The sequence below is a fragment of the Ixodes scapularis genome, unplaced genomic scaffold (genome assembly GCF_016920785.2).
Source record: "Ixodes scapularis isolate PalLabHiFi unplaced genomic scaffold, ASM1692078v2 PGA_scaffold3__209_contigs__length_174095766, whole genome shotgun sequence".
Classification (NCBI taxonomy): domain Eukaryota; kingdom Metazoa; phylum Arthropoda; class Arachnida; order Ixodida; family Ixodidae; genus Ixodes; species Ixodes scapularis.
Genome location: NW_024609868.1, coordinates 146767865 through 146794036, shown reverse-complemented (window position 1 = coordinate 146794036; position 26172 = coordinate 146767865). Strand labels below are relative to the sequence as shown.

Genomic DNA, 26172 nt, shown 5'->3' with positions numbered 1-26172 from the left:
ATTCTAGCAGATGAAGTAAATGCACGTTAAACGTGCGAATGCGCACCATAGAGTACGCATAGGTTTTGCTAATGAACCCAGTAATACACCGGACGGGAGTTCCATCGTGTTTTGTAACCAATAAAGGTTGATTAAGTAGACAGAATTTCGTGAAGTTGTTAAACAATTATATTGGGCACAAACTAGGACCGCCTTGTGGTAATTGAAGAAACCTTTAAAAAAATGCGCGCCCAATTTTAAAGTTGGGGAAACTTCGAAAGTGCATATGCATGCATGAACCGTTTCCTGCCGTTGGTGTGGCTGCCTGAACGTCTTATGCAATGCTCTTGCATATGCACTAACACCGACTTGTGGTCACTGAAAAGCACTTCCGAAATCGCGCACTCGAGTTTCAAGCATTGTAGCTCCACCTAACTTCACGCCCGTGGTTTCGCCGGCTTAACACCTACCTACATTTATTCGTTGGGTCGCCCGAGAACCTTTCTGGCATTAATAGCGAAGACTGTTTGTGTTTATTGCTTCCATTATGGGAAGTGTCATGTTTATGTTTCTACGTGCCGCCGTGGTCGACGAAAATATTCCTTGGAGAAGGGGAACAAGGGGGACAAAGGAAAACACATCGCCATGGTGTCACGTGACGACGTATGATCACATGACATATGAATGTCACGTGACGTCATGACATCACGTGACTCAAGGTGCCGCCTAACGTCATTAAGACGCGTGGCGTCACTGTGCAACGGGACTCGACATGAAAATGCAACATCATGGAATCCGCTGACGGAGGGTAACAGGCGGCGCGGTGCGCAGCGTGACCTCAATTTAAAATCTTTTGGCGGAGTGTCGAAAATGGCATCTCGTCGATACGGAGCACGGTCGACGGCGCGAAAAACGCGAAGTATGCCACAAACTGCTATCGCAGTAATAACGAAAATTAACATAGCAACAGATCATTCGAGATAGGCAACGGTCGCACACTTTATGCTCATTCCTCATGAGCGTCCTGTGTATGTCTTTACGTTCTTTCGGCGCGTGCTTTCCCAGGAGTCCTACGAGAAAGCGAAGACACGTGTACATATGTAAACAATGCGAAAGTGAATTAAAACATGCCATTAAACTAAAGCTGTCAATGATAAAAACTTTGAATGCTAACGACGTGAAAGAAAACTGCCACGTGTTACGAAGAATGCACCATAAACATAACATGTTTTTGCAAAACAGCCAACACGCGGTCCTTATGTGACACTGCTGCGATGGCGCTGCTATCGGCAGGGCGCATGTGCAGACGCTTTATTTCACGCGAATCTCGTTTCTGCGGACGCACAGTGCACACACCTCGTGTGAATGCGTTTGTAAACAGCGCTTTGGCCTATAGTTACTGGCAGGATGAGAACGGCAGAGAAGTGTCTGAATACTGCTGCCTTCAGCGCGCACTCGCTACCTTCGATAACGCTTTGGCGTCGCGTGCGTCTCGAGCTTGCACGCAGAGCTAAAGCACGGTGAGAGGTAACCGGCACATGTGGGAGGTCGTGTGTTGGAAGGAGACGCCCTGCCGTTCTCTCCCTGCCAATAACCATAGTCATAGCCTCCTGTATACTGAGAAAGCCTGGCAGATCGCCACGAGAAGAGGCCGCCGAAATAGAAAAGGTGGAATGGCAAACAGCGGATTAGAGGAGAGCCACGTGACTGGCGCCCCGCTGTGTCGAGACGCCGAAACACACTTATCCCGAGCGAACAAGTATGTTTCTAGTCCTTGCCGCTGCAAAAGCTGTGCGTTGAGTTGTCCAGGTTCCCCGAGAAATGGCTCTTTAATGCTGTGTGCTACCAGATCATCGAGCTCCAAATCTGCGACCGGGCACTCTATGGCTCCGTCGTCAAACTGCCAGGTTTTGTGAGTATAGATGAGGCTTTGCCATAGTTCAATCAGAAGGTGGATTCAAAGCGTGCCATTGTGCACTAGATTGAAATTTCCCTAGTCTGTCATGCATCAAATATATGCGATTTCCTCAAACGACAACAATTAGGTGTGGGCTCCTGTAAAGATAATTTCAGTGGATATAATTGGAAAACCCAATGAACATCAAATCATCAATAAGAGTTCTTAGAACATATATTATGACAATTTGCAGCTTTTGTTTAGGGAATAGTCTTTTAAATATCCGCAGTTTAGTGCGAATGTGCCCTAGTTTAATTAGGCTATGCAATTTTTGCGGAGGTTCGCGTACTTCGCGATCTAAATTCCTTACCCAATTCTGGAACATGTACTTCTGACGAGTTAGACATTCCACAACCGAGGAAATTGCAGCCTCTTAAGAACACAGTATGCGTCACTCCGGGAGCTAGGTCATTGATGGTCGTAATTCCGCTGCTATCGAACAGCGTGCTCTCTGTCAGCCTGCTGATTCTGCACTTGTCCGCTTCTACTGAGCAGTTGAGCCAAGTGGAGTTGTCCAAGGAGACCTGCAGAAATAGAATGGAATTTCATGCACGCTGTGTTGACAGGATCAATTGAGGTTTTCGATAATGATTTGAATAAAAATAATACAATTTATTGCACATTGAAAGATGCTGAATCAGTTACAGACCCATAGAAGCATAAGCATGCTTGTGCGCGGAGCCTGACAGACAACGGAGGTACTGGGTAGTTATACAATCTCAACAAAAGGGAAATGAAAAAAAAAGAAATAAATAAACTCGGAGGAAGAAAACACAGAACAACCAAGACAACTCGAAATAAAAATTAAGGAATCATAGTTTATACACCAGGATCGAAGGCCTTCTTCTTGCCTGCTCTAAGCTACTATACTTGTACGAGTTCAGCAGGGAAAATAATAAGGAGGCAGGTAATAATACCGCAGTCTTTTCACAATTTGTAAAAACATTCGGTAAAATAAACCTTTCTTTCTTACTTGCGTGTCTTGCTTGTCTAGCGGCGGGTTGTATATGCTGTTGAAATATGTTTTACTCGTGCTGCATACATATTCATGTTTAAAAATTGGATATACTTGTAGATTCGGCATTTCTAAACTGATTTTCACCTCAATGCTTGTTTATTATGTTTCCTTTGCATGATCTAATACATTAATGATCCATGTTTCACGATAATTAGAGCAAGAACCATAAATAATTATTTTGTGCTAAAGGAAGAAATGTCCCTGCGCGTTCACCTTGAATTTAAGAGGCACATCAGTCGTGGATCGTGTGCCTTAGATATAGACATACACAGAGATGAAGGGGTCTGGCTAGGTAATCAATGTGTGAATTTCAGGACAAATCTTCATAAAAAAAACACCCAGATAGTTTGTCGATTATACATACTTTAGTGGTAGGCATTTACTGTTTTTACAATTTGATGTACGTAGGAATTATAGCACGGTAAGTCTTATTATCTGGTGGGGACATTGGAAGCAATTTATTTTCGTTTTATTGATGATACAAATAAGATGGTTGTTTTAAAACATGCCATTCGTCACCATATATTAATACGGAATGATGATACAGCGTCGAATCTGTAATTTTCAGCCAAAACCAAGGTTGTTTCCTCGGTGTAGGTTTAACTAGCTAAAAATTTGATAAACGGACATCAGAACCAGGAGGCCTGCAATTTAGATATAACTAACCCGTTGTTAATTGAATCAAATGCTTTTTAGTTCAAACATTTTTTTAAAACAAAATTGTTTCTTTAAATATTGTCTTGAATGCCATCGGAAGAATCTCCAAGTACTGTAATTGTCCCTCTCTCCTGACAAAACCCGTACTAAAAAGGACAGTAAACAAATATATATTTTTTCACTACATGAGGTTATTGACACGAACAACCTTTTCATGATCATCTATATCACCGACAGAATAGAAAGTAGTTTGCCATTCAACATATTTTTGTTTACTTCCTTCATTTTTAAAATGGACCTCACAACATATATTTTAGGCCGCTGGGAATAATTCTATTAGCGAGAGGTTAATTCGTTCTTTTTAGTGCCATATATTGTTGTATCAATACCTTACAACCAATTACCTTGTGCACAACATTCCGGGTTCTTTTATGTTTATTTTATGTCTGTGCAAACGAGTGACATAGTTACTTTTTAGGCCTCTTATTTTTGCCTGTATTTCATTTATTTATTTATTTATTTATTTACCCTAAATGCACTCACGGGTAACCAACCATATGCTGTAAGCTTCTACTCACTTTTTACTCACCTATCTCAGAGATTAGGTTAGAATATATGCAACAATATGCGCGCTGCATGACATAGCTTCATAGTGATAAAAACCCGAGGCTCAGGAACACAGAAGGGGTGGAACACATCACAACGTCGTGTTGAGACGTTGTGTTGTGTTCGTCCCCTTCCGTGTTCCTGAGTCTCAGTTTTTTAGTACCATGAATCACCTCCACCTCGTTTTTTTTAAAGTATTGATGACATAGCTTCATTATTTCAGTGGTAATTCATGCGTTCTTTTGTTATGGTGGATACAACTTAACTTTCGTCTTGCAGTTGTTATAAACACTTTCACATTTTTCAGCCATCTATTGACAGCCGTATGATTTATTGATCTTACAACACTCCAGCCATATGCGCTAACTAATTTACCAACTTTTTAACTAGAATTATATTGATATTTTTGTTCCTCATGTAAGGAATATCCAAAAAAACGAGATACAAAACAGTTATCTGCTACATTTTGCTTAAATACAGCTCATACTATCCTAAGTTATTTTTACTTTCCAGCAATATAATCGACCCAACTGCTTGTAATTCGACTTTCTAGGCACTTTTAAATTTCAAAGCTGCATATCACAGTTTTGAGCCCAGAAGAAGACAACTCCGCTGCCTGATCGCAAAGCCGGAAGATTTGCAATGAGCAATGATGGTATATTAGCACCGCAAATAGCAAATTCTATCGCTCCTGGGTTCACAGAAGAGTAAAACTACTCGAGTAAATCTGTTCACGTCTTATTCTTATTTGTCTTCTTTTTTTTTTAAATTTTAGTATATATTTTATATGTAGCAATATGTACATGTTTTGCTTGATGACATACGTTATTTTGAGCTTCCGAGCTCATCTCCAAGAGATTAGATACAGCAGCCTGAGTGCGTTTTACGATTCTAACGTTAGTTTAGGTGAGCAGATTTTTAAGACGGCATATTTGAGACCTAATTCGAATATCTTAGTCGTTTATAAACCACAAAAACGGTTTTTTATACACTCTTAAAAATATGAAATAAAAATGGCGTTCTTAATGCTCACTTGGAGATGCTTTTGCTTATTTTATTTTTAAATTGATTTCGTTTTTTATTTAAAACTGACGAATGAAACGCGTTTTACTTTTTTTAGTTTAAGCAATATTCGAGTGTCTACACAAAAGTGACACAAATTATTTTAAAGAGAGTGGGCTCCTTGTAGTAGAAGCTTTCCTCGCTAGGCGCATTTTCTACGAACCCATCTGCATTAGCTGTCGGTGTTCCTGTGAGACGCTGCGTTCGGCGCTCGTAAACTATTTTTATGGAGATTCCTTTAAAGTGTTTATCAATTTGGTGGTGAGGAATCTATACAACCAACATGTGTCCTTGAAATATTGTTTCCTGTTGAAGAAAAATCCGGCGGGAACGTTTGCTATGGTATAGACGGCTTACAATGAAGTTACTCTGAGCAAAACACAAATTTAGGAATGAATTCTAGTTTAAAACACGAACAACTGTCGACTGACGATCAACATCCGTTCAGGTGTCCCTCGACCAGCCAAACTAAAAAGGCTGCGGCAAGAATTCGTAAAGCAATCTTCGATAACCATTGTCGAGTCAGTGATGAAATTGTGGAATTGACTAGAGTTTCGGGAAGTTACTGTCAGTGAATTTTGTCGTATGATTTGCAAAACCAAATTGTTGAAGAAAACTTCGTACGTCTTCTGCTCCCGCGTGCACTAAAAAAACCAATCGCTTGACAAAGATCCGTGTGTTACAAATAAATTGAAGGACGACCCTGATTTTTTTATTGTCATAGCCGTATATGAGTTTTGGTGCTACCGCTGCGACCCCGAAACGAAACAGCTAACCGGCATATGGAAAACTAACACTTCCCCCCAACCTAAGAAATCACGGCCAGGGATATTGAACAGTAAAACAATTAATGAGTGTGTCTTTGACGTGAGAGGAATATTGTGCATTCGCATTCGTTCCTCCGAACCAAACGGGTCAAAAGTTTTTTTTTTCTTTTTTCCTTTTATCTGGAGGTATTGAGAAAGTTGTCACGATTTGCGGAAGAAACCTCACGAGTTGTGGCAAACAGGAGATCGCTTCTTCCACCATTACAACTCACCGGGGCACACCGCGCTGAGTGTTCAGAGATTTTTTTACCAGAATCATGAGCCGTGTACCCCGCCCACCGTTCTCACCCGACCTCACCTCGTTAATATTTTTGCTTATTTATCCTGATGAAAAATGTCGTCAAAGGAAAAGGTGTGCCGGTTTGGAGAAGGTAAAAAAGAGGCGTCGGATGTACTAAAAATCTTTAATTTCAACGAGTTTAAAAGTCATTTTGAGCATTAAATAAAACGTATCAACAATTAATTGTATCAGGCGGAGTGAGGTTTGAATGTAAATGCCATTTTATCGTGTCAAAATTAATACGCGATTTGTTAAAAAAAAATGTTTTTTTGTGATCTCCCCTCGTAAAATCCTTATGTGCTGTAAGTTCACTGTGGTTTTGGAAACAGAACCATGAAGCCGAAACCGGAGCTTCTGAATGAGTGCGTTTTATATGTTTACCTTGCGAGTGAACACGGTGGTCTACCATGTGCTATACATATCCAATTCCGCGCGAAATGAAAAGTAAATATGTAAAGTCTATCACGCTTCCTCCCAAATGCATGAACAGTTTTCACCTTATAGTCACCGCGAACCTACAAAGTTTGTTAGTGATCAATGTATACATGAACAGGCTCCTTCGTGCATGACTTGTGACTTTCTACTTTGAAAGCGATAGGCAGAAATAATGAAATTCATTCATTCATTAATTCATTTGTTTATTTTTTGTGCTCATGAACAGCTTGAAGCCTTGATAATGATGCACAATTAACATACAGCAAAAAGAAGAATAATTCTACAAATTGACAATAGAGAACTTGAACGCAACAAAAGATGGTCATAGATTTGTAAGAGAAAACTTGAACGCTGCAAATGATGGGTTAAAAATGTCAATGCAAGAATCATTGAAAGTATTATACAAGGTCTGAATACGCGTCATGGGGCAGGTTCGGAAGAATTCATTAGCATGAAATGGAAGAGAAATTCGCAAAAATCTTCTTGGAACATGAATATTTATCGATGAAGTTAGGCAAGAGCAATCAATGACTCCGTGAAGGCATTTGAACAAAAATATGAGATCTCTGTCGCGTCGTCTGGCACTCAAAGTAGAACTATTGTATCGCTCTAAAAGTCTTCTATATTCAAAGTAAACAGTGCAACCAACATAGCGGTCGTAAAAAATTGAAAAAATCGTTTCTGGACATTTTAGATCGACTCTTGGTGCGTATGTTCATGGCTTGTATATAAAAGTCCTTAATATCATTACACAACTGTGTATACTGCGCGGCACGTCAAAAGCAAATATTAAAGGCCGATTTATTTATGTTTTTCTATTTGATTTAAAGGGATACCATAAAAATGTGAAAATGGTAATTTGGGGCACTAAATTAGGCGGTAAATATTTTTGGAGGAAATCGCAAAAAAAAAACTCGAATGTCGTGTTCGGAGGAACAAAGTTGCGCAGTATACTTTATTATGTTAGGTAAAATTTGTAATATTGAGCATATAGCTTTTTAAGGAAAACGAATAAACATGAGAATATTATTATCACATGTCCTTCGTGTTGACATCTTAGAAAGAAAGAAGGGTATGATGATGCGATACAATAAAAGAGAATCGATCTTGCGTGAAGACTTTTATACTTTTGGGTGCTATTATAACAGTGCCTGATAATTATAACATGCATTTTGAAGCCAGGAGAGTAGGGAAATTAGTTATCGAAGTACAAACACTAAATAATAAAATGTCCTATTTACCACAGCGTCCTTAAACGTACCTGGATGTAGATCATTTCTGTGTCCTTGAAATTCCAAGTAAATACAGATGTTTGTGCGTTACTTCCGATGAACTCAATAGAGGGTGAAGCTGGAACTGGAATGAACAAGTCTTTAATAAAAAAGGCTGGCATGCATTTTTAAAAGTTTATTTTCGACACCGAAGAAACTATTATTACTCTCAGCAAAGGTGGAATCTGGTCATATTTTTATATTTGTGTGGGTGGGTGGGGTGGGGGTTACCAAGTGCTTTATCATACGAAGGTAACAAATGCTTTCAAGGACTTCAAGTTGTCAATTAGTTTTCTATGTCGCATATTTATTGCGTTGATGCAAAGTCCCATCAATACATAATAAAGCTATTATTGCTTCGTGACGTCGTAAGATTATTTCTGGAACAGGCTCCCCAAACAAGAACCTGAAGACGCCTCGAATGTTTTAGGGAGTAAAAAAAAAACTGGTTTAAAGGTTTTTATGATTCCAACCAAGAAGTGTGGGCGATTCCAATGCAAATACGCACTCCTACCTTTGTGGGACGTGTTTTTAATACATTACCGAACCACTTCACAGAAAACGCGGGCACAGAAAAGTCGTGGCGAAATTCTGGCTGTATCTTGAGGTGAGTACTGGTTACGTGGTTTCAACAAAAGGTATTCTATTATGGTAATGAAGATAGTGCTCTTTTTGTTTCGTATAAATTAGCGAGTGCTCCAAACCTGTTCTATTGGTCGTAACATAGTGGTTTTGAGACTAATGTTCTTCAGTCTTTGTATTTTGCACGATTAAAATCAAGCCCTGTATTTGTATATTATAACACTTTTTTTATATTTTTACTGTTGTCCTAATGCATATAGCTATATCTTTTAGAACCTATTTTTGTAGCAATATTTAAGTGTTTTTTGCCCGGTAGCTCAGTATTTGTGTTCCCAAATACTTGTTCTCATTATTTTTAGCCAAACCTAACCTCAACACATATAGTTACGGATCCAGGTTGTCGAAATTCTAGAAGATATTTAAATATTCCGAGAAACACTTACTTTAAAAAAGCAAACACATCAAAATACGCTCTTACTCTTTGGATGAACTATTTCTAATAATCGGACGTTTATATCTAAGTGTATGGCAGTTGATAATCCAAATAATTGTGCTTAATAATTCCAGACCGACAAGAATAGTTGTTGCTTGTTTGTAGTATGATCAATTATATCATTAGTTATATTCCAACAATATTGTCACGGGTGGTGACCAATAAACAATAATAAACAGAAAGAAATAAACGTTTAATGTGGCGAACTTGTGCCAAAAATAAAAGGGTACAAAAGATAATAACGGAGCGTCGCGGGCGTCGAAGTCGGCGTAGCAGCAGAGTCGAACGCTGGGCGAAAACTGGCTCCGGCTTGCCCGCGGAGCCGCTTTTGTACACACGTTGGCTTCTGGAGCATTCGACGTAGAAGGTTCGACGCGTAGAACATTCTGACCTCGAATCAGCTAGACGGTTCTCGATTTCACCAGAACATCACATTACAGTGTTAACAAAAATGCATAGCCGCCCTTCGCGTGGGAGGTAAGCGCGATAACCGTTAGGCTACGGCCGCGCTGCCTACTTGGCGCGCGGCATTATTCCCCCCTTAAAAAGTGCATCGCCCCGATGCATCCCAAAACAAAACGAAGCACATAAAAAGAACGGCAAACTAAAGAGTCACTTGAAACACATAAGATCCACAGTCCTATCGAGCGTAGTACGGCTTCAAGCGCACGACGTGGACGACTTCAGGTCGTGGTGGGCGCCGTGATGATGTTCTTGTTCCGTCGGGCATCACCTCGTAGTTCAGCTCGCCGAGGCGACGAAGTACCTTGTATGGTCCAAAGTACCGTTTCAGCAGTTTCTCACTGAGGCCGCGGCGACGGATGGGCGTCCACACCCACACCCTGTCTCCGGGCTGGAAGTGAACGTCCCTGCGACGAAGGTTGTAGCGGCCCGCGTCGACGCGTTGCTGGTCTTGAATCATGAGTCGCGCGAGCTGGCGGACTTCTTCGGCGCGTTGAGCAACCGCCTGGGCGTCGTCGCTCTCATTGTCAGATGGCTCATGGGGCAGCATTGCGTCCAGCGTGGTCGTTACCTTCCGACCATGTACCAGCTGGAAAGGGGTGAATCCGGTGGTCTCTTGAACCGCCGTATTGTAGGCAAACGTGACGTAGGGCAACACCTCGTCCCACGTCTTGTGCTCTACGTCGACGTACATAGAGATCATATCGGCGATTGTCTTGTTGAGTCGCTCGGTCAGCCCGTTGGTCTGCGGGTGGTATGCAGTGGTTCGACGATGGCCGGTGCCACTGAGACGAAGGATCTCTTGCGTCAGCTGGGCCATGAACGAAGATCCGCGATCTGTAATCAGAACTTCTGGCGCGCCGTGCCGGAGGACGATGGACTCAATGAAAAACTTAGCAACTTCCACAGCAGTCCCCGAAGGAAGAGCTTTCGTTTCGGCGTACCGCGTGAGATAATCTGTGGCGACGATGATCCAGCGGTTCCCCGACGTCGAAGGCGGAAAAGGACCAAGTAGATCCATTCCGATCTGCTGGAAGGGTGTAGTTGGAGGAGAAATGGGCTGCAGAAGTCCGGCCGGCCTCGTCGGCGGTTTCTTGCGTCGCTGGCACTCGTGGCATGATCGTGTGTATAGGTGGACGGTCTTGGGGAGCTTCGGCCAGTAATACTTTTCACGAATACGGGCCAGTGTCCGGCTGTAACCAAGGTGTCCGGATGTCGGGTCGTCGTGGCAGGCTTGGAAGATCTCCTCTCGAAGGCAACTTGGGATTACCAGCAACCACGGTGTGTTGTTGTCGCCGAAGTTCTCTTTGTAGAGTACACCTTGTCGGATGGCGAAGGTCGGCAGTACTCGTGAGAAGACACGTGGCACGGTACTCCTGGCCCCTTCCAGGTGCTCGATTAATGCGCGCAGCTCAGGATCGTCCCGTTGACGTCGTGCCATATCGTCGGTGTTCACCGCTCCTAGGAAGCACTCGTCGTCATTGTCGTCGCTGCAGCCGGAAGGGGTTTCGACGGGTGCTCTGGACAGGCAGTCGGCGTCGCTGTGCTTGCGGCCTGACTTATAGACCACTGTCATGTTGAACTATTGTAGTCGAAGACTCCATCGAGCGAGGCGTCCTGACGGGTCCGTCAGGTTCGCAAGCCAGCAGAGCGAGTGGTGGTCCGTGACTACACGAAACGGGCTCCCGTACAAGTACGGACGAAACTTCGTTATTGCCCAGACGACCGCAAGGCATTCTTTCTCAGTCGTGGAGTAATTTTTCTCCGCCTTGGACAATGTCCGACTTGCGTAGGCGATGACTCGCTCGATGCCTTCTTGCACTTGGACTAGTACTGCGCCCAGTCCCGCGTTACTTGCGTCCGTGTGAATTTCTGTTTCCGCATCCTGGTCGAAATGTCCAAGCACAGGAGGAGTCTGGAGTCGTCGTTTCAGTTCGTCGAATGCCTGCTGTTGCTCCTCGGCCCATTCGAACTTCTCGGCGTCCTTCGTGAGATTCGTAAGTGGTGCGGAAATCCTTGCGAAATTCCGAACGAAGCGTCGATAATAGGCACAAAGTCCAAGGAATCTTCGCACGGCCTTCTTATCTGTCGGCGCTGGAAATGCCGCGACGGCGCGAGTCTTCTCGGGGTCTGGGCGGACGCCTTCGTTACTAACCACGTGGCCAAGGAACTTCAGTTCGTCATAGGCGAACCGGCACTTTGACGGCTTGAGTGTGAGTCCGGCGGTCTGAATGGCTTGAAGAACAGCTCGGAGTCGTCTCAAGTGCTCGTTGAAGTCAGCTGAAAATACTACGACGTCGTCAAGGTAGACGAGACAACTCTGCCACTTCAGCCCTGCCAGTACGGTGTGCATGACACGCTGGAAAGTTGCTGGCGCCGTGCATAGTCCGAAGGGCATCACCTTAAACTCGTACAGTCCATCCGGCGTGACGAAGGCTGTCTTCTCTCGGTCCCGTTCGTCGACCTCAATTTGCCAGTAGCCGCTCTTCAGGTCCATCGATGAAAAGTATCGAGAGTGGCGCAGCCGGTCTAGAGTGTCGTCGATGCGGGGGAGTGGGTAGACGTCTTTCTTCGTAACCGTGTTGAGCTGCCGGTAGTCCACGCAGAACCGAAGAGTTCCGTCCTTTTTCTTAACCAGCACGACTGGAGAGGCCCATGGACTGCTTGAAGGTTGAATTATGTCGTCATTCAGCATCTCTTGAACTTGCTGATAAATCACCTCCCTTTCCTTAGCGGAGACTCTGTACGGCGATCGATGCACAGGGCGCGTGTCGTCCTCGGTAACGATGCGGTGCTTGGCAACCGCGGTCTGGCGCACCTTCGACGACGTCGCAAAGCAATCGCGGTATTCGGCGAGGAGGTTAACCAGCTGACGCCGTTTATGGTCCGGAAGCTTAGGGTCAATGTCGAGCTGCGCTGGCGACGTACTGTCTTGCTGGGGCGGCGAGGATTCGTCAGTAATCGCGGTGATTTCGGCGGGGTTTCGGAGTTTCTCGACGTGGCCCACGGCTGCACCTTTCGTGAGGTGTTGCGTTTCGTTTCGGAAGTTCGTCACGAGGGCCACAGTCTGCCCATCCTGAAGTTCAGCTACTCCCCTTGCGACGCCTATGCCTCTTCCTAGGAGCAATTGGAGGCTTCCCTCGAGAAGAACTTCGCCACAGGAAGCTTAATCGATCCCGACAAGTACGAAAACACTCGACCGTGGTGGTAGGTTTACGTGATTTGCGAGGACTCGGACCGTGGGTGACGTCGCTTGGGGTTCCTCTGCTGGTGGAGCAGGTTTTCGTAGCGTCACCCGGTTTGTTCCGAGGTCGATGACGGCGCCATACTCGCAGAGAAAGTCCATTCCGAGGATAACGTCCCTCGAACAGTCTTGCAGAACGACGAACTTGACAGGGCACGTTTCACCGTGGATCTCGACGCGAGCAGTGCATCTCCCGACTGGTGTGATGAGATGTCCTCCGGCGGTTCGTATTTGGGGTCCTTCCCACGGCGTCATGACTTTTCGAAGGCGGCGGGAGAGCCTCCCACTCAAGACTGAGTAGTCTGCTCCGGTGTCCACGAGTGCCGATGCGTCGTGGCCGTCGATGACGACGTTTAGGTTGTTGGACACCGTTGCAGGCGCGTCGTAGCGATGCGTGGCGTCGGGAGAGTGGGAGCGCTCCGGCGTTCTTGGAGGCTCTTTACTCGGGTCGTCTTCGGCAACGGCACCTCCAGGCGTTGCCGCACTTAGTTTTCCCGACGAGATAGGGGGGACAGGCTGTCACGGCGCGACCGACGGAAAGGCAACGCGGAACGTTGGGGGGATGGAGAACGGGAACCTCGTGGTGCGGTGGGCGCTGGTGACGGAGGGCGACGGAGGTATTCCTCGATGTCCCTTGGTCGTTCTCCAAAACGAGGTCGACGGTCGTTTGGAGCGAATCCTCGCAGGCCGAGCTGGTGGTAGGGGCACCTCCGGTAAACGTGGTCAGCCTCCCCGCAGTGGAAGCACACCGGGCGTCCGTCATCCGTGCGCCACACGTCGGTCTTTCGAAGTCCACGCTGCTCTTGGCGCGGCGCGTACTGCGGCGAAGAGACTTCTCGTTGGGGTGCAGATGGGTACTGCCGAGCAATAGGAGGCTGCGGACGACGAACAACGGCAGCATAGGTCACAGCTGGTGGTTCCGGTGCGGCGTCGGCGAGAACGTCTGGCTGGAGCGCTTGCTGGACCTCTTCTCGAACAATCTCGGCGATCGAGAGTGAAGCTGGACGTTCGGCGGCAGGTATCAGCTTCTTCAGTTCTTCACGGACGATGTCCCGGACTAATTCTCGGATCCCCGGAATATTGGGGCTGGGGGCGCAGCTTGACGGCGTGGGTGCAGCGACGGCAGGGGCTCGATGGAAGTGAGCGGCTCGTGCTTGCAGGGCCCGTTCAATGTTGGTCGCCTTTGTTACAAACGTCTCGACGGTGGTCGGCGGGTTGCGGACGAGGCCTCCGAAGATGTCATCTCGTACGCCTCGCATCAGGATCCGCAACTTCTTTTCGTCGGTGGCTTCAGGGTCGGCGCGAGTGACCAGGCGCAGGACATCCTCGACGAAACTGGTGATGGTCTCGTTTGCGCCCTGGGTTCTCATTCGAAGAAGGTCCTCGGCCCTCTCCCGTCGATACTGGTTAGTGAAAGTTCGCCTCAACTCATTCTTGCAGGCGGTCCACGAGATCAATGATGTCTCCCGATTCTCGAACCAGTGCCTGGCCGTTCCTTCGAGCGCGAAGTAAAGGTTCTGCAGGCGCTGGTCCTCCGTCCATCGGTTGTGCTGGGCCACCCGCTCGTACTGTTGAAGCCAGTCCTCGACGTCTTCGTGGGTGTCCCCCTGGAATGGCGTCGGAGTCCGGGGTGCGACTGGCAGGTAGATGAAGGCAGGAGCGGCCGGGGTCTGTGACTGCTGGCCGTCCATCGTCGGCTTCGTTGGCTGCTTGGTCCTGGGTGGCAGAAGTCCGTATTCCGGGTGTAGACCTTGGGTGCGGCGACTGGTCCGAGTTTCAGGTTCCGCGTCAGGTGGTCTTCTCACCGGGCTCGGAATCGGGCTTGCTCTGCGGGCCCTGGCAGGGGAACGCTGCACGGGCATGCGCTACCCCGCACCCCCACCAAAATGTCACGGGTGGTGACCAATAAACAATAATAAACAGAAAGAAATAAACGTTTAATGTGGCGAACTTTTGCCAAAAATAAAAGGGTACAAAAAATAATAACGGAGCGTCGCGGGCGTCGAAGTCGGCGTAGCAGCAGAGTCGAACGCTGGGCGAAAACTGGTTCCGGCTTGCCCGCGGAGCCGCTTTTGTACACACGTTGGCTTCTGGAGCATTCGACGTAGAAGGTTCGACGCGTAGAACATTCTGACCTCGAATCAGCTAGACGGTTCTCGATTTCACCAGAACAAAAATGCATAGCCGCGGCCAGGAATCGAACCCTGGCCCTTCGCGTGGGAGGTAAGCGCGATAACCGTTAGGCTACGGCCGCGCTGCCTACTTGGCGCGCGGCAATATCACTAATTAATCATGGACGTTTCATAAAAGTAAAAAAAAAACAAAAAACACTGACTTGTTTGTAAAAGAACTTGTTGTTGGGCTAGTTGGTGTTGACTGAATTGAACCATGGTTAAAAGCGCTAAAAAAGACGTACACAAGAAAGAAGACAAACACGGGCGCTACTCACAACTGTATTGGGAAAGGAAGATGGAAGTACATATATATATATATATATATATATATATATCTGATACACTTATCGTCACCCAGGCTACTCATGCGCGAGATACAAGAGCATAAAACCGTTTACATGTATTTATCGAAAAAACGAATCTCAGCGTTATACAATGCTATTGACGTGTCGCTGACGCACTGGGGTCCCCTCTTCTTGATAAAATATGCCTCTTGCAGTTCGCGTGCCCTTTGAATTCTGCTTCTACCGAGAATCTTGGTATCACCGAAGCGTGGCTCGCATTTGCAGACCCTACAGTGCGCGGGCAAATGTGCCCCGTCATTTGTCTTTAAATTTTGCGCGTGCTCTCTTAAACGGTCATTCGTGCATCTTCCCGTTTGTCCAACGTAAGATTTTCCACACGTTAGGGGGATTTCATACACGACCCCCGTGACGCATTCGATGTACGGCCTGGCGTGCTTCGTGCCACATCCTCGATCGTTCTTGATTTCTTTAGTAATTCGAGGGCAAAGTTGTCCGAGTTTCTTTGGCGCTGAAAACACGAGAGGTACTCCGTACCTGTTCGCAACCTTCTTGAGGTTGTGCGCCATTTTGTGTACATATGGTACAACCTCTGCCCTCATATTGCTCAGTGCCGACTGCGTCACTTTCCTGGTTGTGTGGCCTTTCACTTTCTGTAGGGTGACCTCTGCCACACTCGTCAAGACCGTTTGAGGGAAGCCCGCTGACAATAGTCTAGTCAATTGGTTGTGGAAGCTGGCCTGCATGCGGTGAGCACACGACTTCTTGATAACTGACTGCAAGAGGCATATTTTATCAAGAAGAGGGGACCCCAGTGCGTCAGCGACACGTCAATAGCATTGTATAACGCTGAGATTCGTTTTTTCGATAAATACATGTAAACGGTTTTATGCTCTTGTATCTCGCGCATGAGTAGCCTGGGTGACGATAAGTGTATCAGATATATATATATGTATATATATATGTACTTCCATCTTCCTTTCCCAATACAGTTGTGAGTAGCGCCCGTGTTTGTCTTCTTTCTTGTGTACGTCTTTTTTAGCGCTTTTAACCATGGTTCAATACTGACTTGTTTATACATTTTATGTTTTAATAAATATATTGCAGTTTTTGACAGTAAAGCGGCATTTACCTGGTGATGATGTTGCAGCGCGAATACGACCTGGTGAACCGCAGCCATTGGAAGTGCATCCTCTAGCGAACACTGTATAGACTGTATTCGGCTCTAAGTTACTTAGTATGACGATTCCCGTAACGTAAGGTTGTCTCTCGGTGAGCTTAGGTTTAGTTTCGCTCAGGCAGTCACTGCCAGCGTCGCAATTCTTCCAGGTAGAGTTGTCTCGGGAAATCTGTAGGTAGAAAGTACACAAACTCAATATTTTGCAATTCCGTTATCACTGTTGGTTTTTCGGTTACTCGGTTGGTAAATCAATATACGATTCATTTTAATCCTGTGAATCAATTACCTTTTCAAAATACTCGATTTCAATCACGTTTACTTTTATATTGTTTAGGAAATTTATGATCTCGAGAAATGCGTGAATACCCTGGGAAACTAAAGGCAGCTGATAAATCCAGTTTGCTCTACTGACGTCTAACCCCTGGTTAGCTCAGTTGGTGGAGCGCTCCACTTGTAATGGAGAGGTCCCGGGTTCGATACCCGGACCAGGCGGATTTTTTCGGTCGCTCACCGCTCACCTAGCTGTGTTTGGAGATTTATGTTTGACTTTGTCCCTCTTGTTCCCCTTCGCCAGGGATTATTTTCGTCATTCTTGTCCAGCTCGCTTGCACCTTTGCATTTAATTGCATTATCATTACAACCTTAAATTGCAAGCTTCACCCTTGTTGGTGGAAGACTGGTGGCAGCTGATAAAACCCGTTTGCTCTACTGACGTCTAACCCCTGGTTAGCTCAGTTGGTAGAGCGCTCCATTTGTAATGGAGAGGTCCCGGGTTCGATACCCGGACCAGGCGGATTTTTTCGGTCGCTCACCAGTCACGTAGCTGTGTTTGGAGATTTATGTTTGTCTTTGTCCCTCTTGTTCCCCTTCCCCAGGGATTATTTTCGTCATTCTTGTCCATCTCGCTTGCACCTTTACATTTAATTGCATTATCATTACAACCTTAAATTGCAAGGTTCACCCTTGTTGGTGGAAGACTGGTGGCAGCTGATAAAACCCGTTTGCTCTACTGACGTCCAACCCCTGGTTAGCTCAGTTGGTAGAGCGCTCCATCTGTAATGGAGAGGTCCCGGGTTCGATACCGGACCAGGCGGATTTTTTCGGTCGCTCACCAGTCACCTAGCTGTGTTTGGAGATTTATGTTTGTCTTTGTACCTCTTGTTCCCCTTCTCCAGGGATTATTTTCGTCATTCTTGTCCAGCTCGCTTGCACCTTTGCATTTAATTGCATTATCATTACAAACTAAAGGAGTTGTGGGTTTCTTAAAGAACAAAACTGTATAGCATTTTCTTTTTCATGGGTGTATGCATATTCGCAAATCAACCTGTTAAGAGTTGAGCAAGATAATTTTTACCACAGGTACAGGCTAGGTGGTCGACTGCTCCTTCGCTCTGGTCAGGCTTTCTTATGTAGAATATATGTGTCGAACTTACCAAATCAAAATAAAAAAAAAAATCAAACCAGTGATGGTCATAGAACCAAATTATAGCACGTCGTGTCGAACCAGCAATTTTATATTTCAGATTCAAACCAGGTGATCGAAAACTGGTTGATAGGAGTTTTATTCCATCCTGGGGACAGGTGGAAAACAGAGTAGGAAATAGGAATAGGTGCTGTAGTAAAACATTAAAGTAAGATGGTCAGTTCAACATGCTATATATATAAACCAGAAAGGACAGATAAAAATATGAAGATTTCCATACCACCCCGATATTCAAAGAGATTTAGCTTCGGACAAAGGTCCAGAGCTAGTTCTACGAACAATGCTACTGAGAGCTTTACGAGGCGCAGATAATGAAAGCTTATTTAGACGGATGTTTCAGTGCGACATCTGTTTCATTGTCAGACGAAGAACTGATATACCTCCGCCGTCATGCTTGCTATGCGCGGCGGTTCCCTAGCAGTAGGGAACGTTTCAAAGCATAAAATGCTTTTTAACGCTACTCCCCAATCTAGAAATATTGTCCATCCATCCGTCCGGAAATGGTCTAAATTTAGCGGGGAAAGTGGCGTCACGTGATGTCACCTGATGTCACCTAACGTCATGTGACCTATAATCCTTGGAGAAATTGACGGCACGTGACCTGTATGTCAACTTAGTTTCCCCGCTAAATTTAGTGAGAAAATTAACGTCTACTGTCCAAAACATATATTCAGATTCCCCGCTAAATTTAGGCCGATATTGACGTATTTTGAGCTCTACACATACATCACATGACAAACCTATTCACTGTAATACATTTTGCGCATTTAGAACCTTGAAGGTAAAGGTCGCTTCCAATTTTTTAACTCCTTTCAAAGAATTGTTGAAATAACTTTTAATAGGTCGTTTTCTTGTTTTCCGTAATATTTTTATATGTCAGTTTTAACTAGTGACTTTATTGAGTGATTTTGTTTTATAAGTTAATTTTTGATTTATCATGTTTCTTTCACTTCTTTCTTAAGTTCATTTCTGTATTTAGTACAGCTCCTTCCACTTCTTTCTTACCTTCCTTATATTTTTCATTAAAACCAAACTCGAGCTTTGAGTATAGCGCTGTCCTTTCTTTAAGTTCTCATCTGCCATATGCAGTTTGCACATTTAGTACGTACCGTAGTCAGTCTCTAAGTTCAGTCACATCTGTGCTGACTGGCATCATAGCAAGTACTGTGGTTAGCAATTGTACAGAACATGCGTTTTACTGCGCTGCTGTTTATCCCGATCATATCACTGATTACCGCTGTTCCTAAGAAGAATCATTTAATTCTGCAACGTGTGCATGAACTACAGAAATCCTGGATTTATTATTTTTTAACCCGGGAGAGTAGAAAAAAAAGGACAAGACAACACGCATCTCCTAACACAGCTGAGGTTTATTTTACTAGAAAAAACCGTAAATTGACAACCAAGACAAATAACCCGAACGGACAGAAATAAGCGACTTATGACAACGTTGACGTCACGCTTACCCGAACCAGGATGGGCTGAGAAAAGCTCACCGGAGAAAAGCTCATCAGACAAAAGCTCACCGCAAAACTGGCAGATGCGAAAAAAGCTCACCCGCACTTGAGCGGATGCAGAAAAAAGGTCACTGAATTTTTTTCTATTTGATCTTAGCTTAGCTGATTGTGCGTCAGACGTGGCAATTTAGCACAATTAGAATTTGCCACTTCATTAAAAATAATTGTCCTCTATTGTGTGATACTCTTGAAGATCGGGCACATTTACTAACTCTTCGGAAATTAGTAATCACCTATTTTCTATAATAATGACGCCGTAAATATAAAATCAGAACATGGGGGACCCGTAAAAAATGCAATATATTGACAGCTTGACAGCGCGCCGTCGGTAGCTCTCTCAGATAACGAGGTTTGTTTTTTTACGAGCTAAAATAAATCTCCGAATATTGTGTGGTGGCTCATAGATAAGTAAGTTTTTGTTGATTTGATCAGTGTCGGCTACGCTGTTTTATTTGTGTTTTTTTTCACTAATAAAACTTAAGTTGCAAGACCAGCTTCGTCTTGTCGTGTTTGTTTTCTTCACTCCGTCGTCGTCGTTTGAGCGGTTTTCATCATGTATAACGTTTACCAACTCGCCCTATCCGCTATCTAACAGAAGAATAGTTCTTATACAGGTCAGTCACGTGTAACGACGGTGAGAGGGGCACAATCACACAAAGACAACGTGTCAAAAAATCAGCACGAACTTCTAAGAAACGTGCATGTCCGTGGAATTAAGATACCTGATAACCTACTCACAGTCATATCCTGCTTCCAAAGGTTAACAAAAGCTTCAAAAAGAATTTCAGGCACCGCGTTGTTGCGCATGCCCATTCGAATTTTCGCCATCTACAGTCTTGCTTTTTTAAGGTTTTAGGAGGACATTATTGAGTTTTTGAACTTTTTCCTGTTTTTTTACTTCATAAAGACTTCAGTTTAGCTTTCGTTGCCGAGAGAATAAACTACACACACACACAAAAAAAAAGACACTGGGCCGGAATATTTAAATGGGGAATATACCCAATAAGCTTAACAAAAATGACGAATTTTAATGATAATAATATGTGTATGTTACGCGGGATTAGGCAGCCTCTATACAAAAAGAAAAAAATCGGTGAGCTTTGCTCCGCATATACGATCAATGGCCGGTGAGCTTTTATCCGCATTCGCCAGTTCTCGAGTGAGCTTTTCTCTGGTGAGATTTTGTCCTGTGAGCTTTTCTCCCGAATTCAATCAGAATATAAGTGTCTAAAGAGGTCACAACACATAAACGAACCAAGTCCAGACTCCACAAATCGGAGATGATAGGTTTCACCGCGATACGTATAAGACCAACTGAGAACACAGTGAACGTGAAAAACCGAATGACCCCTAAGCAGTAAAAAACATTAGGTAATCAACTACTAACATACCCACAAATATATAGTAGCGGGTTGCCCTCTTCTTTTCCTGCGTAGCGTTCATTCGTTTTTTTTTTCTTCACTATGTGCTTTGTTGGTATTGTACTTATCACGTTGAAATCTACCATTTCCTCTATGCGGAATAGTGGTTTAGGAGTTGATGTGTAACCCCTTCAGATATCCTGATTTTTGTACACGTGACGTCAACATAGTCAAAAGTGTCTTATTGTGGTATGTTCAAGTTCTTTGTCTTGGTCGTCTATTTAAAGTTGTGTTCCGTAAAATAAACCTAAGTTGTGTTTGGAGGTTTGTGTAACGTTCAGCAGTTTCTAACGTTCTAAGCAGAGATTGTATTACTTTGAGCGTACCAAAGAGAGAAACTGCGGCGCGCCGTAAAAGATTTGAGTATGAGGAATGAGGCATGCAACAATTGGTGGTTATACCATGAGCATTTTTAACATTTTTTAATACCACCACGAATGACTTTACCTGTAAAAAGTTGAGGGCAGTTCTGTTAAAACGCCACAGGATCTCGATGGTGTGGAGGTTACGTCTAGAATGCTGAAGCTCCGGTACAGAAGGAACTGCAAGGAACGTGGTTGCTGGTCAGAGTACATTTAGCATGTGGTGGAAGCTTCGCTAGCCAAGGGTATTAAAGAAAGAAGAACTTGATGAATCTGCAAGGAATGTATTAGCATGACACTTGGGCAACGCCGCACACGCCCCCGTTTTGCGAAACGCTAACGCTGAGCCCTTCACTTTTCTGTTTGACTCCCTTTCGCTCCCTCTATTTTTTTTGCCTATTTTTGGCTTTGTTACGGGGTCTGTGTTAGCGTTTTCCAAAGGATGCCGCATGTGGCGTTTCTCAAGGGTCATGCTAACGCATTCCCTATGGATCCGCCAATAAAACTTTCTTTAATTTGTTTTTGCCGCCTACTTGGACTAGCGCCAGTACTTAGTTCACACTAAAAGAAATCCCGTGGGTCTACTTTCCCACAGAACACTCAGAGAGCCAATCACCACAGTTTATGGAGGCAGCTCAGCGAATGACGATGCCGAAACATCTGTTTAGACCAAAAAACGTAGTCTGAGTTGTGGCATTAAGCGATGCAAAACGTCACGCTTGCATTACTTAATGTCACAACTCAGACCGCGTTTTTTGGTCTAAACGTATGTTTCGGCATCGTCATTCGCTGAGCTGCCCCCGTAAACTGCGATGATTGGCTCTCCAAGTGTTCTGTGGGAAAGTAGACCCACGGGCTTTTTTTTAGAGTGCACACTCCATTTTGTAGCACAAACCAAAGCATACGCACTCCCCACACCTGCGGTTTCTTACTCGCCTCAGCATCGGCGCGCGCCCTGGCTTCCGCCTCGTGACGTGGCCTCTCTCGCCTTTGTCCTTCACTAGTCTCCTCTTCTCTGCGGAAAGCGGTTTCCTTTGCACTGTTTACAGCACGGACGAACGCCGGCAGCTTTTCGGTGTCATGTGAGTATTAAGGATAGCACATTAAAAGCGGAGAAATTATAGTAATGAATTTATGAGGTATGAAGCATCCAATTAAGTGCATTCTGCCACATGCACACGGTTTGGGACGGATTAAAGCTATTGACATGCGACAACTTCACGCTTTTCGTAAATAAATTGGTTACTTTTTTAACGGAAAATATGAAATACAATTACTGCTTACAACACTCGTAAAAAATTAATATTTTCTCGGGGTGAACAGTTTGGTTCTGATTCTAGTGCTCTAAAACTTAACTAGGGGCATTACTTTTTAAGTTAAGTGAAAAAATATGAGACAGCTCTAGAGTATTTATATTTCACGAATGATTATTTTTTTAGGATACGAGGTGTCACTTTCTTATGAATGTTCGATTACCTGTGTAAACATAAGAGTGGCTATAAAAATTTTAATACACATTACCTCACACTAAAGCTGCTTCGTCTTCTAATCTCGGCATAGATTTAGGCACTTGTTATAACGCGGCATAAGATTTGCGACCAGTCAGCTGTGCTTGGTTTGTGATCTTAATATAAAAGCGCTCCAATCATCACGCAAAATTGTTTACGATTACATAACGTGCAGGTATATTATGCTATGAAAAGCGCCATAAAATCCCCGACTATGCAAGAGGTTTTTCGGAACAAATTTGCGTCGTCTTGTGTTGAAGTCACACAATTTTATAGTTTTGAAATCTCTACAAAAACTACTATGATATCCAAAAAGTTAGCAGTTCAATATTTTATACCTTACCAGATTATAGTTACCATCCAATCGAATGGCTCCGACGGAACGGCAAAATATGTAACAATACCTCTTCAATCACTTTTCGACCCTCCAGCTAAAAATAATGGCTAAATGGTCTTTAGCTTCAGTAGGAGCATAAAAAAATTGTACAACATTTTCCTGGACTTATCCACACAGTTCTCAACTGCATGAAAAACAGTGATTCTTATAAGGCGTACGCCCGATCATGTTCGGATTACGTTACATATCTTCTCCATTTCCAGTTGGAATAATTGTCTGTGGAAACGGTGCGAACAGTGCGAGACGAAAAAATAGATCATAACAATTGCTTGGAATGGAACGCACAAACCAGTATACTGAGGACATATATAATAAATTTCAATTTCAAATGAATAGCTTCGACAAACAAGGAACTTGGGAGTTAATCAAGATTGAGCTGGGGCACTATATGATAGAACAAGTTTTCGCGCTTTTCTCGCAGCAGTTTTCACGGTTTTCCGAATACATTTTCAATATTTACCCATGTGCCTTTATTCATTGGTTTGTACTGGCTATGGTAATACGAAATAACGTGACGTGCTCATATTGTGTTTATAATTATTTTAATTTTGTGAACATGTGCATAAAAAGCACGATTTTAGCGAACTGTGCGGCGGACAATTGAACAAGTATATTTTGTTTTACTTCGTTGATGTAGCTGATTTTGATCCGCATTTTAGAGCGCAGCTCTTAAGGGCCCGCTTCCGGCTTGAGCGGCGTCGGCGTCGCCGTTGGCGTGACCACGAGGTCACGTGACCCCTCCAAGGTCACACGACCCCCCCCCCCCCCCGAGGTCACGCGACCACCCCTCCCCCCCGAGTTCACGTGACCCCTCCGAGATCACGTGGCCCCCTCCCCTGGGGTCACGTGACCCCCCTAAGGCCACGTGACCCCCCTGAAGTCACGTGACCCCCTGAAGTCACGTGACCTCATGAGGTCACGTGATCCCCTAATTTTTGTCACATGACTCCCGAGGTCACGTGACCGCCTGAGGTCACGTGACCCCTTGAGGTCACGTGACACCCCTAAGGTCACGTGACGCCCCTGAGGTCACGTGACCCCCCTGAGGTCACACGACCCCCCCCCTGAGGTAACGTGACTTCAAGGAGTCACCTATCCCTCAGTACGCTTCCATCCTCCTCCTCAAGAGCTGCGCTCTAATCCGGCGTTACAGGGAATTGTTAACGGCTTTCATTTTTTTAGAGCGCAGCTCTTAGGCGCCCGTTTCCGGCTTGAGCGGCGTCGGCGTCGCCGTCGGCGTAACCGCGCGGTGCATTATGGGAAATGTCCCATAATGCACCGCGCGAGCCCCCCCCCCCCCCCCCCGAGGTCACGTGACCCCCCTCCCCCCGAGGTCATATAACCCCCCCCGGAGATTCAAGAATGAGGAGAGGAGGGGGATAAGGAGGTGAGGAGGTGGGGTATACCTTCCCCTCAGTACCCTTCCATCCACCTCCTCAAAAGCTGCACTCTAATTCGGCGTTACAAACGGCTTTCACTTTTTGTTCGGTATTTTTATCCACATTTAAGCGAAGAGCATGCCGATGGACAAACTCACTCAGGCTCCAGGTCCGAGCGTGCTCAAGCGCGAACCGCGCGACGTCGTTCTTTCCCCATCCAAGGCCCATGAGCACAGCACCGACGTAGACAGTGTAAACGGTGTCCGCATATAAATTGCTGACCATGACAGAATTGTTGGTAGTCTCGACCTCGACGCACTTGCTTTCTCTCTCGACGCAGCACCGCACCAAATAAGTGTCAAGCATCTCATGCTCTCTCCTTGACTCGGCCCAGTTCACGTGTAGAGAGAATGGGCCAGTTGCTTCAACAGTTGTGGTCCTTGGTTTAAGCAAGCCTGAAAAAAAATGCGCGGCTAATGTTGCGTACCTTAACATCAGCCTCTACAACTGTTTAAAATTTTAAGACGGGATTAATTGGTTTTTGGCATGCCTAAAGCTCTGCAGTTATCCTTTCAACCAGAGGTCGCCGTAATTAGCAAGAACAAACGATAGCGTGTTTTATATTTTTATATAGCTTCAGTTCTACGGTAGAAGCAACTAGCGCAGACTCATGCGGAGATGTAGCGCGTTAGCCTAGCAATAAGTATCGTTGTTTTTAACTACATATCCGCCACGCTCTCCGGCAGAATAATTGCTCAAAGGTCCTTATTAAGCTGAGTGTAATGTATGTCAAATTTGTTTTTGCTCAATTGTATTTAAAAGTGAGACGCGACTCCGAACGCTTTTGTGTGTCACTTTTGAAAATTATTTATTTCCTTTTGACTAAGATAAGACGCAAAGTTGTTAAACTAAGCAGGTACGTTAAACCTCTACAAACGACAGATGTGAATCAATCTCACTGAGTGAGCACTCTAGAAAAGGCCCGTGCATCTGCTTTCCCGCACAACACTCGGAGAGCCAATCACCGCAACTTACGGAGGCAGCTCAGCGAATGACGATGCCAAAACATAAGTTTGGACCAAATAACGCAGTCTGAGTTGTGACATTAAGCAATGCAAAACGTCACGCTTGCATTGCTTAATGTCACAACTCAGACTGCGTTATTTGGTCTAAACTTATGTTTTGGCATTGTCATTTGCTGAGCTGCCTCCGCATGTTGCGGCGATTGGCTCTCCAAGTGCTGTGCGGGAAAGCAGACGCACGGTTTTTTTTTAGAGTGAGGAATTACGCCGGTAAATATCCTGAAACATATTGTGTTACTCATTCTTCCTCGGCGTATTGAAGTGTGCTGGTTAAGCTACAAATATAAGCGTAAGTGAAAAATAAAACCAAAACAATTAAGGACAGTACAAATCTTCCTTTCATCTTGCAGGGTCAACATTTGTTGTTCTGTGACGTTCCCTACTTTTCGTCTCCCGCTTTGTCAGGCTCTCACTCAAGCGGTAGCGGTTGTAGCTGTCACAGTATGTCCCTAAATGTTCACGTCAACAGGTAAACGGTGAACATGCTGATGAAT

At 44.8% G+C, this 26172-nt stretch overlaps 1 protein-coding gene across 1 annotated transcript in view; it reads right to left on the bottom strand.

The window, feature by feature from the left end:
• Positions 1-26172, bottom strand: part of LOC120849806 — a 60254-nt gene that overhangs the window by 12445 nt on the left and 21637 nt on the right. The window contains exons 5-9 of the mRNA XM_040222042.2: positions 24755-25051; positions 21398-21492; positions 16482-16698; positions 8083-8177; positions 2247-2460 (exon numbers count right to left, since the gene is read on the bottom strand). Of these exons, the coding sequence (XP_040077976.2) occupies positions 2247-2460; positions 8083-8177; positions 16482-16698; positions 21398-21492; positions 24755-25051 (918 nt within the window). The remainder of the gene's footprint in view (positions 1-2246; positions 2461-8082; positions 8178-16481; positions 16699-21397; positions 21493-24754; positions 25052-26172) is intronic.